The following is a 14,212-nucleotide window of genomic DNA, read 5'->3' on the forward strand; positions in this document are numbered from 1 at the left end:
GGAGAAGAGCTAAGGGAGTCGAGAGGACCCCAGTCTCTGCCTCCCACGCCCTTTATGTGCCTGGTTACAGTTGGGGACTACCGCTATCAATCACACAATGCCTGCCTTACAACATGCTGGCCACCATGAACACCAGAAACCCTTGCAGGGGACAGGAAAACATCTGACCCACGAGTGAGAGATGCAGCAAGGAACACTGCACAGGCAGAACATTACAGGCTACTTGCTGACAGCGAAGGTGCCTCAACGCTGCAAGAAACTAACTCTGAAAGCCACAATCGTTACGCCGAGCAGCGATAAAGGAACGCCGCCAGACCCACATTATTGTGATAGTACACACTATGTCAACTTTTAGTATTCTCATTTTGAGAGGGCACCAATTGAAAATAGAACCATTTCAGTTTACCAGTGACTGGCCTAGGGCCACACAACATGCTGTCCAAACATCAGCGAGAAGTGTGACCCCATTAAAGCAGTTGAAATCCAACACAGCAGGTTACCCGAATTCACATCAGCGGCTGTACAACACAATACATTTATTAAAGCAACTAGCTGGATTCCATTGTTAATTTTTTACATGCCAAGAAAATGCAATTTTGAAAAATGTTGTATTGCTGGTTACCTCAGCGGCTTTCACTGGATTAAGTTCGTCCCCATGAAAGTTAATTTGTAGTCCTGCATCTTTTCCAGCCTGGAGAATTCTTCGAGTAGAATCCAGATCAAAGACGCCCTTCTCACAGAATACATCAATATTGTCCACTTGCAATTCACCAGAGAGCATAAGGTGTTGTAGCTTAGGCAGATGGTTTGTAACAATGTCATCAGCAGCTTCCTGAGCAGTTTTACCTCTGATGTACAGAGAAAAACACATTTAATAGGACACCATGTAGTGCAATGGATGATCACATGCAGTTTTACAAAATGGGGCAGAGAAGAAAGTCCACACAACAGGATTGCCTCCACATGTTCCCATTCCACTACCAGTAGTAGTATGAGGAGCTCAGTGCAGGAACTCCACCCCAGGTATTCCTGAGGGGGAGCTCCAGACTCACCATTCAGACCTCCACATATCCGCTTGATTTCAGCCCCCTTTTTTTCTTCTGCTCCTGGAAAAAGCAGTGTTCACAGCATTTCAAGGTGCTTCCCGTTTGCTTTGCGAGGGAAAGGGCTGCAGGTTTAATTATCACCTGCGTTCCTATACATACATAGGTTCTGACATTGCTGCTTCCCCAGCCCCAACCCAGTGTAGAACCCCCTTAATATGGGTCAGCCTTGATATTTGGTTTGTTGCTACCACCTGTTTTTATTAGGGTGGGTAGGGGACCATTAAGATATACTTTCATACATAATTCATTCACCAACTATTCGGTTTTAGAAAGGCACTGGCCCAACTGGGTGGGGCCAACGTATTGAGGCGAGGCCGTTATGCCTTTTTTTATCACTGAATATTTAGGGGGGATTTGCAGGTTTAGGGTATTTGTTTTCATTTAGAAGTGTAGATGAGGGAGCGTTGGGGAAGGTATGGTTGTGCTTTCCTCCATAACAAAGCAGTGAAAAATGCATGGAAACAGCCACGATGAGCTGTACCAGATCCACTACAACTATTACGTGGCCAACTCAATCGCAGTATTTACCCCGCATTTCCCCCCCCTTTTATATTTTCTAAATCCTGTGACCATCCAAATTCAATGCGACAGATTAATACAGTCAGTCTTTCCTCAACATTGCAGTCAGCAGCATTTTCGTTTTTCAACGCCATCTTTCCACAGGTCAGCCTCGTCGGCCAGGTCACTAGAAACGGTTGTCATTACACCATTCTAAGTCTTCTATTTGTGGGCCTCTGGGTGAGAACATGAACACTTTCAGCCAATACTTGGGAACATCCGTTAGAGATTTAACCAACCCAAGACGGGGACACAAACACAAAAAGGTTTCCAGGTTTCGGGGGCACTTCCTACCTTGAGGTGAGATACGCCTAAGCACTTATGACCGAAAATACCAAAAGCATGAAAGACTAAAGAATTATGCGCAAGTGCCACCTGTTCAGGGGTGGGTGCAGCCGAGCAATGGTACACATTTGCAATCATGAGCTAGCCAGTATTAAGAGTAGTTTATGGGTTAGGGAACCACATTGTATACAGGCCTTGATAGAAGATATAAACGAGTGGGCCCAAGATAGGGGAATTGCGGCACAGCTGCCTCCAGATGCAGTTTAGGGCCACAGCCAGTTTGGAGGTGTGCAAAACACTTCCCAACAAGAACATTAATCTGTGGTGTTAGAGTCATGCAATTATCCAAGATGAACCTCATATTTTCACCATGAATTTGAGTGGAAGATGCAATCCAAGGAAGCACTGTGCCTTGGGATCCATTGTGCTCCTTAAAGAGAATAATGGGCGATAGCCTTAAAAAGAAAAGATGACCAGGTCCCTCTACCACCATAAGCGTTGTTACTTCTCCTTTACCTTTGATAATTGTTCTAACTTTTCTGTTCTTGATCTAACCAGTCATCGGTCAAGTAATTCTGTTCCCAAACTGCCATGGGGCCTCAGGTTCCTTCAGAGGCTCACACAGCTCTAGTCACAACTTGAATGTCTCTCCAAGGTTTCATAAGCCATGCTTCGAGGTGGGAAGCCCAATTGTGGGGCCCGTCTTCTGCGCTAGAAGAGAGGGGGGCCCATGTACTCCCCTAAAGAGGAGTCCCAAGTCACAGGGTTACCTAAACCCCCCTCAGGAACTGCCTCCCTAACTTCCTTCTCACCCTCCCTCCCTCTGTGACAAGAAGGAAGAGTACATGCAACCCTCTCTGCAGTGCTGTCACTTTTAGCCCACTCTTTCGTGAACTACCGGAATGGTCAAGTGCCCACTCCCCACTTCTCGAAACTCCAAGCCCTGAAACCCACCAGTCTAACTGACTGTTACTGGGGGGTAAAGAATACATTTAGAGTTGAAAAACCTGAAAACCTACAAAAGAGAGCAAATAGCCTTCCTTGCATCTTTTACCTTCTAAAATGAGCCCCACTTTACAGTCTATAGGGTGCACGTTTACGGAACGGTATGTATAATTCTCAATCTTCCATAATAAACCCTCATAGCACGCGAAGCAAGGTTGCACAGGCTTTATATGTCGGAATCAACAGGTTAAAGGCAGTAGCCATTTCTGAAATGACAGCCACCATTGGTGATGATCACCCGGGATTCACTGCATGAATGTGAGTAATCCATGGTTTATCATCACTGTTGCAGAGATTGAGAAGAATCACAGGAAAGAGGCTGAACACTCAGATGTCATAGGCAGTCAGGCTTTAACAACAGACCCTATAATGATGCCTGTTCAATCTTGTTCTTGCTTGCTATGTGAGTATTTACAGTATTTAAGAAATCGTTCTAATTAAATCATGTAAACAATCCTGACTTTCAGTGTATCCATGTGTATTCTTTTCTGAAAATGTGGGATTTGGAAAGTTCCAGTATGCACTACATTTTCCAGTAGCCGTTTAAAATGGAACTATGCCTTCCAAGTTCCAGCTATTTAGGAGTAGGTTTGGCTTTGGGAACTTGGCCCGCACGCTCAAGCATTCAGCAGTTCTCCTTAGGTTCAATTTTTCATTGGGCTCTAGAAAAAGTACTGCAAACAAAGATCTATTGTTGCGCTTTAGATTGAATGTTCTGCGAAACAAAACAACAAAGGCAAGATACACCAAAGAAAAGATATGCACAATGTGTAGACTGTGCAAAAGAAGTGAAGAATCCCTTAGACACTTGGTATTATTTTGCCCTGAGTTAAGAGATCTTAGAAATTTGTATCTAAATAGCAACATCGTTGATTTATGCGGTTTAGACTCGGAGAAGTGGTGGAGTGTAATATATGACTGTCGAACTCCAAAAATAAACGTTGTAACGGTCAAATTTTTGGAACAAACCCTTAAAAAGTTAGACCTCTGCGACGAAGAAGATGCAATGCAAATAAGTTAATTGGTGTAGTTAGGAAGATGTACTGTTTTATCGTAAAACCTGCAAAAATTTGTTTTTAAATATTATCCAAGTACCTGTTGTGTAATGTAAAGGTTTTATTAAGTTAGATTTTATTTATCTGATTTAGGGTTTGTTTGTTGTTTTTTGACCTCTCTTCTGTATTTTCTGCGTTGTCCTGTTACTTAAGTTAGTTCTCTTTGTTAGAAACTAAATTTTCTTTTTTCTGATTGTGAAAGGTTTGTAATAAACCAAATAAACTTAATAAATAAAAAAATATGTATTTCCAAGATCCAACTAACAGCTCTTCTGCTTTCATTCAATTTCTCAATGCGCTTTACTGGTGTTTGCCCCTGGAATCTCCCGTCTGATGTATGCTCTACCTCAGTACTTACTCTTCACACCTGTGGGTCTCTGCGAACCTCTCTCTCGCTTTGGTTCTGATCACCCTACTCCGTCCCAATCTAGGTCGGATCACTCAAACACACTTCTCATTCAGGACCTCTTCCAGCAGCTTTGTGTGGTCACATCATCTACAGTGCCTCCTCCGCCACTCACTCTCAACCTCTCTCAGCTCTGCTGGTATCTGGGGTTTGGAATGGTCTCATCCCTGCTGCTGCTTACATGCTCCATGTCGGACTTCGGACACTTCTGCTTTGCTTGATCTGACTTTACCGGACTCCCCAAGGCTATCCTTGCGCTGGCTCCACTCCAGCATGGTCAGGACTCCCTGGTCTCCCCTTTCTCCTCAGTGTACTTTGCTTCCTCTGACCTCCCTCACAGATTCCTCTGTGCTATGTTGTAGTCTGCACATAATAACCATAGGCATCGAAGACATACTTTGTACTCTGTGCTTGTTTAATACCATGGGAGGTCCCTTCACTAGAACTAATAAGCATCTACCATATTCTCAAGGCTGGGGCTGGAGAGATTCAGCATTTTCTTCTAGAAAGATTCAAGATCAGTTGGCAGTCTGGGCACAGTGCCTGCAGGGCTCTCCTATTAAAGCAGAGTTTCCTTTGTAAAAAGTAGAGTCCTTTGAGCTGTGCTCTTCGGCATTATCATTACTGGAGGTCGCTGTGAACTGCAATTTTGAAACAGAAAGTGTGGTTAGTAAAGTGCTTGGCCAGGTTTTGCAGTCCTGCAGGCCTGAGGAGCCTGAGGAGATGCTCTGGCCGGTGAGGCAGGCAAGAATTAGACTTGCATTGACCCACTTGGGTGGCAGGCAGTACAGTACAGGAGGATACTGGTGGCTCAGTTCTTTCTGATCAGTCCTACATTTGTTTGGCTGGAAGTTGATAAACTTAAGTGTGGGAGCAAGTGTGCAGCCGGCTGCAGGCTGTTGGACTATTTATTGTGACCAAATTACTGGTTAAAGGATTAACAGAGACATTTCTGCACATAAAAATGCAAAGTGTGGGACGTGTCAGTGTTGGAGAGTGGAGGTAGTTGGGGTTTGTTTGCTTACCACTGCTCACCATTCTATGGATTTACAGCGTGTGAAGACTTTAATTGTGCACCTTTTGGGACACGCTCCCTTGATTGTTGCTGTATGTTGTGGGTGTCCCATGACCCCCACTCGCGATGCCCGTAAGCCCCAAGCACAACAGATTCACACTGAGACGTCCGCTCTGCTCGGGCTTCCCGGTCGCACCAACGCGGCCGGGAACGCCCCCTTTATTTATACTGCACGCGGCTGCGTGCAACGTCACCCCGCCACAAGCGTGTCCCCTAAAGGGGCAGAGCCACACTCCTCCTTTTTCAGGAGGACAAACAACAATACTTTAATACTAAACATCATAAACCAAATAACATGTCAACACAACACTTCAACAAATTTCCCCACACGCCCCTTTATTCACATCCACCCGGGTCCCCTTAATTAACATTCCAGGCCCTCAGGCCGATTACGACATATGTCCCAACACGTAATCGTTAAGGTAAGCGGGTTTCCCTCGCCCAGCCCTCTGGGGGTACCCCCTGCTTACCTCCGGCACAGGCAGTACATCCAATGGCACTCCCCGGGCAGGGGACTCGGGTATGTAGGGTTGGCCTCCTCTATCCTCGGGCACCTCCATTAAGTCCGGTTCAAGGGGAGGCTCAGTCCTAGGATCCCCTAGCTTCTTAAAGAAGCTCACATTGCGGGTGACAGCCAACCTCCCGTCCGAGGCCGTCACCATGGACCCCTTGACAGCCACTACATCCAGCGGCTCCGGTTCGTAGGGGAGTGAGAGCTTTCCATGGGGATGCCTGTTCCTGATGAGGACCTCGTCTACCGGCTCCAGTCGCTGCGGGCGGATTCCTCTCCTCGCGCTCTCCTGCTCAATTCTCAGCCACCGGTCCAGCTCCACCTGCCGATCGTCAATCACTCCCGGCTCCTTCTCCCCCACCTCGGGCAGCAGACCCTGGGGGCACCGCTTAAACAGCGCTTCAGCCGGTGCCACCCCCGTGGAGGCATGCGCGGTGGTGCGGTACATCCGCAGGAACTGATAGAGGGCCCTCTGCAGACACTGTACCTGCCCTTGGGCAATCCTGAAGGTCTTATTTAGTGTCCTCATCAGTCTCTCGGCCTCACCATTTTCCCTCGGCCATAGGGGGGTGATCTTCCTGTGCTGTACCCCGCATCCCTCCATCAGCTCCGAGAACTGCTCGCTCTGGAACGGTGCCCCATTGTCGGAGCACAATGTATGGGGAAACCCATGGGCCGCAAACACCTTCTCAACGGCTATCACCACGTGCTCAAAGGCCACCGAGTCCACAAACTCAACCTCTGGATACCTCGAGTATTCATCCACGATCACCAGGGGGTACCCAGCATCGTATATCCAAAGTCCGCGTGTACCACCTCCCAGGGCCGCGTCCCCCAAGGCATCGCCTCTATGGCCGGTTCTCTTTGCAGAGGGGACGCCGCCTGAAACCAGACACAGGCCGCCACAAAATCGTCCACTTTCCATTCTAACTCAGGGAACCACACCTTTAGCCTTAGCCGGGCCTTGGTCTTCGCAGCACCCTGGTGTCCATGGTGAGCAAGGGTGTTCTTACACCTTTGACTGCGAGACGACTATCCAGTCACCCCTGAGCAGCAGGCCTGACGCCGAGAATGACAACAGCTTCCACAGCTGCTCTAGCCCAGTCTTGGCCTCCTCAGTACGCCCGGCCAGGGACTCCAGCACTGACTTCCAGGATCCCTGCTGCATGGAGTGTCTTAATATCTGGAAGCACTCGTCACCTGCTGCTGCTGCTGCCTCTAGTTCTTCGAGGGGCATTGAGTTCGGAGTGGCCGCCTCCACCACCATGTGGACATGATCATCAGCTTCCTCGGCACGTGTCTTGCTCCTTCTCTCCATGCGCACCAGGATGTCTGGACAGATAGTCTGCAGCATTATTCGCCCCCAGCCGATACACCAGATTAACCCCATACAGCAGGAGGACAAGCATCCACCGCTCGATCCTCGCCGGCGGTTTGGATGAAGATCCTGCAAGGATGGGAATCAGGGGTTTGTGGTCTGTCACGACCGTCACCGGGCAGCCCAGGACATGGAGCCTGAAGTGTCTACAGCCCCAAAGCACCGCTAGAGCCTCACGCTTAATTTGTGAGTACCGCTGCTCGGTCTCGGACAGCGCTTTACTGGCGTAGGCCACCGGGCGGACACCCCCATCCCAATCTATTTGTGTCAGTACGGCCCCCAGGCCGAACGGGCTGGTGTCCACAATGACTTCTGATGGTAAGGCAGGATCGAAGAACGCCATGGTATCTTCAGCGGCAAGTGCGCCCTTAATGTCCTCGAACGCCGCCTGCTCAAGGGGGCCCAGTGCCAGGTGGACTCCTTCTTAGTCAGGGCCCTCAGCGGTTCAGATCTCGAGGCGAGGTTCTGGATAAAATGTCCGCAGTAACCAACCATGCCGAGGAAACTTCTCACATCGGACACCGACGCGGGTGGTTGTGCCTTTTTAATGTCCTGGACCTTCCTGGGATCCGGCGACACACCTCCCTCTTTGCAAACAAAGCCAAAGAACTCCATGGACGGGCGCAGAAACTCACATTTCTCCCTGTGTAGGGTGAGACCCAACGACTGCAGTCTCTCAAATGTCCTTGCCAGCCTCTGCAGGTGGTCAACCTCAGTCCTGGCGAACACCAGGATATCATCGCTGATGTTCAAAACGCCCTCTAGGTCTGCGAGGGCACCCCGGATGATATTCTGGAATACCTCTGCTGCCGAGGACACGCCGAAACTAAGTCTCTTATAGCGGTAGAGTCCACAGTGGGTGGTGAACGTCGTGATGTATCTTGATTCAGGGTGTAAGACCACCTGATGGTAACCCGCCCGAAGGTCCAGCTTGGAGAAGAATCGAGCACCCTGCACTTCTGCAATGATGTCGTCGATCGTTGGGGTAAGATGTCTCTCCCTTTTAATGGCTTTGTTAGGCAGCCTCATATCGACACAGATGCGGACAGAGTCAGGTTGCTTAGGTTTCCTTGCCACGACAATCGGGGACACCCAGGGAGTTGGACCCTCCACCTTCTCGATGATGTCGAGATTAACAAGATTGTCCAGCTCTTTGTCCACCTGCTCTCGGAGATGAAAGGGTACCCTGCGATGTTTCAGGGCAATGGGCTGCACGGATTCGTCTATGTGCAACCTCACCGGGTCACCAGCCATCTGTCCAATCCCATTGAACAGAGCGGAGTACTTGTCTGGTAGGTCGCTGATGTCCTCAAGATACACAGAATAGGCGAAACTGACGATGCCGAGGGCCTCGGCCACAGCGCAGCTCAGGAGAGTGTTCGTGCTTACCGGCGTCACATAGAAGCGAGCAGTGATCTGTGAGCCATCATGCTCCACCTTCGCCACGAAGGCACCGTCCAGCGGGATGGGTTCCAGGCCGCCGAAGGCAAAGATGCGGACTCTCGGTGTGACCAGCTTGGGAGGCATGTCCATGGCATCGTAGTGCCCAAGGGCCATTACATTGACCGACGCACCTGTGTCCACGAGGACTGGGACTGGTGACTTGTTGACCACCACACACCTCGGTTGTCGCCGGTTCTTCGATTTGAGGGCCCCCAAACTGGAGACGAAGAAAATGTTCTCTTCCTCTTCTTCCTCCACTTCTTCCACCGGGGCACCCTCTTCGCCCTGGTCCACCTGAGCTACGTTCGGCGGGCGATTCTGGCAAAGGAACCCGGACCGAACCGTGCCTCTTGGCACCATCACAGGCAGGGCTGCCTTGCACACTCGGGAAAAGTGATCCGGCAGACCACACCTTCCACATGTTCTTCCAGCCGCAGGACACTCAGCCGGGTGGGGTAGGTCGTACCCACACTTCTGGCAGGACTCACCAGCTCTGTCATGGAGTCCAGAACCAGGTCGTCTGATGCCTCTTCCACCTCGCCACATGGCACACACCTCCTTGGTCTTGACCGGACGTGATCCAGCCTCCTCCTGGCTGCCCGAGCCTCAGACACTTCATGGCAGCGTCCCAGCTCAAGGATGCGAGGCAACGTGGTGCCCGGCTCTCTTAGCACTTGCCGTATCAGCTTGCCGGAGGAGCATGCCTGGATGAGCATTGTTCGTATCATGTCCTCTGCATCGCCCCATGCACATGCCAGCGACAGGCGCCTGAGGCGGCCATAAAAAGTGTCCAGGGTCTCATCTTCCTTCTGGGTCTCATTTGGGCAGAAAATGAGCCTGGAGGGCTGTCTTTGCCGCCGCATAGGTGCCATCCGCTGGTTGTAGCGACTCGAAAATCTCCTGCACCGCCGGTCCTGCCCAATACAGCATGGTCGCCAACATGCTGTCATCGTCAGTCACTGTTGTGGCCCTGAAATACATGTCGAGGCAGTCCACCCACCTTTTCCATCTGAGCCCCAGGCTGGATGGTGGGCCTGAGACATCGAACTCAGGAATAGGCTGTAAAGCCGCTGGGGCTCGTGCTTGGGCCATGACAGGAGGTAGTGGTTGAACAAACGGTTGTGCCGCTGGTGGCGCCGGAGGTAGTGGAGCCTGAACTCCTGCTAGGGCCTGAGGAGGCTGCTGTTGAACTGCTGGCTGCCCACCGTCCTGAGGAGGCTGCTGTTGATCAGCTGGCTGCCCACCATCTTGATCACCAGGCCCGTTCATGGGCTTAAGCGCACAGGCACCCCCAGCGTGGATCTTGGGGGCCGCAACTCACTCCCACCACCACAGCACAGTGCAAAGTCCAACCTGGCAGTGAAGAAGATGATGGTAGATAATCCACCCCCACAGAGAGTCTCATGCACAGACACAGAAGCTAGACATGATGATGAAGAGGATGAAGAACATGGAAGTCCCCAGCTGCAGCAGCTTGTTATGATGATGAAGAGGATGAGCAGTACTGCTGCAGCAGTACCATTAAGCCAAGGAGATTCTGGGCTAAGCAGGCCCAGCCATTTCAGCCCTTCCCCTCGCTTTTCCTCGACGTAGGAAGCCCAAAAATCAACAAAAATCCGAAATTCGGGCATGGATGTGCAGGTGCAACTGCCTGCTAACAGATTATCCAAAAATCTGGCCTAGATGCCTCTCACCGTGCAAACCGGAGCACAGTGAGTGTCCACGGCCAAAATCCAAGATGGCCACCTGCCGTGTGGTAAATGCACGGCCTACGGCATGAAACAAAAACTTCAACAATCTCTGCTTCAAGACGAAAAATTGACGTGACTTTCACCGCCGGGCCCAGGCATTCCACTGACCTCATCGCCACTGTTGTGGGTGTCCCATGACCCCCACTTGCGATGCCCGTAAGCCCCCAAGCACAACAGACTCACACGGAGATGTCCGCTCTACTCGGGCTTCCCGGTCGCACTAACGTGGCCGGGAACGCCTCCTTTATTTATGCTGCACGCGGCAGTGTGCAATGTCACGCCGCCACGTGCGCGTCCCCTAAAGGGGCAGCGCCACACTGTGTAGTTTTTTTTTTTTTTTTTTAAAATCGCGTTTTGGTTAAAGAATCCGTTCACATCCATTAAAAAGAACAAAGTGAACAAAGGAAAATGGAGAAAAAAAATGCACTTGCCGTGCAGTTAGCAGATAACGTGTGCTCCTGCTTATGAATACTGGTGAACTGGCCGTTCCAAAGCCTGCACCGGATTGTCATTAAAACTATACCTCAAAGTGTGTGACAAGTGTCGGAAGCGGCTTCGGCTGAGCTTCAGTGAACAGTAAGCAAATACCTTTAATTACTATGACGTTTTGTTAATGTATTACTTGCGGAGTACCAGCTTGCGTGATGATCTGCGGGCGATTGAAACGGATTACGTTTGTGATCCCGAGAAGGGAACGGAAAGCCCAGTTCAGCAGTTGGGCGACCTTCGTGTTCATCTAATTTGCCTATTACTCCCATGCCACATTGTCGCCAATCATCTCACTTTCCATCTAGCTCTGTTATTGACCCTGCAAACATCCAGATTACATCACCTGCTCCAAACGATTGCACTTTGTCATCAACATTGATGAAAAGAAAAATCACTAAAGGCTGCAGCGTCCGTTTGGGAGAGTTGTGCATTGCCGACGCATCATTACCCTGTTTGGTTAACTTTGAAGGTAATAATAATCCATGCATGCTTCGTCCAGTCCCCGTGCAGCAGGTTATCCAAACACAATCTATGTATTCCGTGAGTAACCTCACGATGAGTGCAATTTCTGTGACACCAGCAATATTTGATACACAAGAACGGATGGAGTAGGGCCAAGTGATCGTGAATTATAGCATCAATTTAGGAAATCTGAGCAAGCACAGCCAAAGAGGGTTGCAAATGAGGCTACTCTTATTGCTTTACATTTTGTTTTAAACTCACTAGTTAAAGGGCAGGGGAACGTATGCTATACAGCATTCTGCAAAATTCGGACAAGAGCTTCTAGAGGTAGATAAATGGAAAAAATAATCCCCAAATTGAATTACAGGAAAATCCAATTCCTGAGGATGACTGGATAGGTTACATTTTCCAATTATATTCCCCTAAAGCTGAATCCAGCTCATATGTAAGGAAGGGCGATGCATGGGATTTCAATTGTATGGATATTGAAAGGATAATCCGCAGTGCTAGTCAGTCCAGAGCTCCGGGGCCAAACTGTCTTTGTAATGGGATTCTTAAACTGGACCCCACGTTTTGGGCTTCTCTTCTATACAAGGTGTTTAAATCGATCTGAAACCAGCAGAACTTTCCCTCAACTTGGTATATAGCCATAACAGTAACAATTCTTAAAAAGGACAAATGCAACCCGCTTAATTACAGGCTGATAGCTCTCCAAGACACAGACGCAAAAATATTTGAATTTCTTTTACTGGTTGAGCTTTCCGCCTGGGCGTCCCATGCTGGAGTTCTAAAACCGAATCAAGTTGGGTTTAGATAGGGCATTGGGACTAACAGAGCAGGTCTTACTATAGACTATTTACAGCAGACCACCTAGCAAAAGCGCACCTGTGAAATCTATGTTGCATCCATTTATATAACAAATGCTTTTGACAAAATTCAGAGAATGCTGCTGTGGTCCAAATTAAAGAAATGGTGTATTCCGATCCAACTTACTGACAATTGTGATTCATTTGCATTCACACACAAATTTCAGAGTGAAACTTAGTCAGCAAGGTAATACAACCATACCCATTGCTACGTGTAACGGATTGCGCAAGGGTTGTGTCCTGGCGCCACTCTAATCTGTACTTATCAGATATTGGGGAAGAACTCGCTGACTCAGTCTTTGTCTCTTCTTCTGTGTTTGGTTACAAATTGTTTTGGCTCTCTTAAGCGAAAGACACCTGCTTCTGGATTGCTGCAAAATGGGAATTTTACACCTCTTGGAGGCTTTTGGACAGTAGGCATCTAAAAATGTTAAAATAATAATTCCCATAAAATCATAAATATTGGGGCTTAATGCTGGCCGTAGAAAGGTCAGTGCAAGTTGGAGACTAAACTCACAGATTATAGAAGACGTCCGTAATATAAAATATTTGGGTTTGAACATATATGGTAAAAAGATGAAGATGCAATTAATTGAACATATAACGGCAAAACGTATGCTTTGCCAAATGAAGTCTCTTCATAGCCGCTATGAATAGTTCTCCATCAAACCATTAGTGACATTTTATGAATCCAAAGTGATTCCGGTAATTTATTACAGACTAGAAGTGCATCACCAGCTGAATGAGTACAATTATGATTATACTGAAGGCCTTTTGTGGAAAGACACTCTGGGTCTTGCTAAAGCTGTACCAATGACTATTATAAGACATGAGATGGTTATGGTTTCCTTAAATACGAAAGGCGTTATGGAAGAAAATCCAACTTGGTTTGAACTTCTACCTACCGCCACCAAACACAATCTATTGTAAAGATGGGTAGAAATAAGGCACGGGTTGAGAATTCTTTTGTTCAATCCTCTAGGATACCTTTAAATAATATTTCATGCGGTATGGAAGATGCTGCAAATAACACTCTGCTGGTGAAAAATAAATGATGGCAGAATGATTGGGTTCAAACGTGATAAATTAAATTGTTATTAAGGATATAAAGATCTAAATATGAGTAATCGGAAATTGGGGTTTACATTCACCTTGAAAGTTTGCTCGAACCATTCAGCGCTTCCGTTGAAATATTTTGCCAACTACGGAAAATATGTTTGCATGGAAGATCTGAGCGGCCCCAATTGCTGTTACTGCAATCTACAGTCTGAATCTTTAAGACACTTACTGCTTGATTAACCAAAACTAGCTATCTGAGAAATGGCACTTTTGGCCATGGGAAATTTAATTCAACCCATCAGAATTTTTATGGAAGCAATTTGATTTAGATCATTGTTCTAGATCCTTAGTAATTGCTTTATATTGCAATCTGAAGCAGTTGGGTTTTTTGTAAATTGAATTCTTTCTTATGTTGTTTTATGATGAATTGATCTTATTAGAAATGGTGAATATTGTTATGCATGTATGGTTTTGTTTTTTGTTGTGTTAAGGTCTATTCATTTAGGCTATATGACACAAACCAAACACAAAATAATAAGGATTCAAGGTGAGACCACAGTAATATGCAGATTTACTTTACGGATATTAAGAACAGGAAATATACTATTGAATGTAACCCTGTGGCCTCACAACCACATAACTCTGCCCCTTCACTTGTGTGGCAATACTGTGGATTTACTTGCTTCTGGTCTGTATGGTACTCACCATGTTCCTTTCACTCACTCTGGTGGGGAAAAGGTGCATGTTAAACTCCAATACGAAG

General features: G+C 47.9%; 1 protein-coding gene across 1 annotated transcript in view; it reads right to left on the bottom strand.

The window, feature by feature from the left end:
• Nucleotides 1-547: 547 nt before the first annotated feature.
• LOC138491429 (probable imidazolonepropionase) overlaps nucleotides 548-14,212 on the bottom strand; it is a 182,859-nt gene continuing 169,194 nt past the window's right edge. The window contains exon 5 of the mRNA XM_069617948.1: nucleotides 548-848. Within this exon, the coding sequence (XP_069474049.1) occupies nucleotides 566-848 (283 nt within the window). The 3' untranslated portion in view covers nucleotides 548-565. The remainder of the gene's footprint in view (nucleotides 849-14,212) is intronic.

Source organism: Ambystoma mexicanum, chromosome 10 (assembly GCF_040938575.1).
Source record: "Ambystoma mexicanum isolate Mex_15411 chromosome 10, UKY_AmexF1_1, whole genome shotgun sequence".
In the NCBI taxonomy this organism is placed as follows: Eukaryota; Metazoa; Chordata; class Amphibia; order Caudata; family Ambystomatidae; genus Ambystoma; species Ambystoma mexicanum.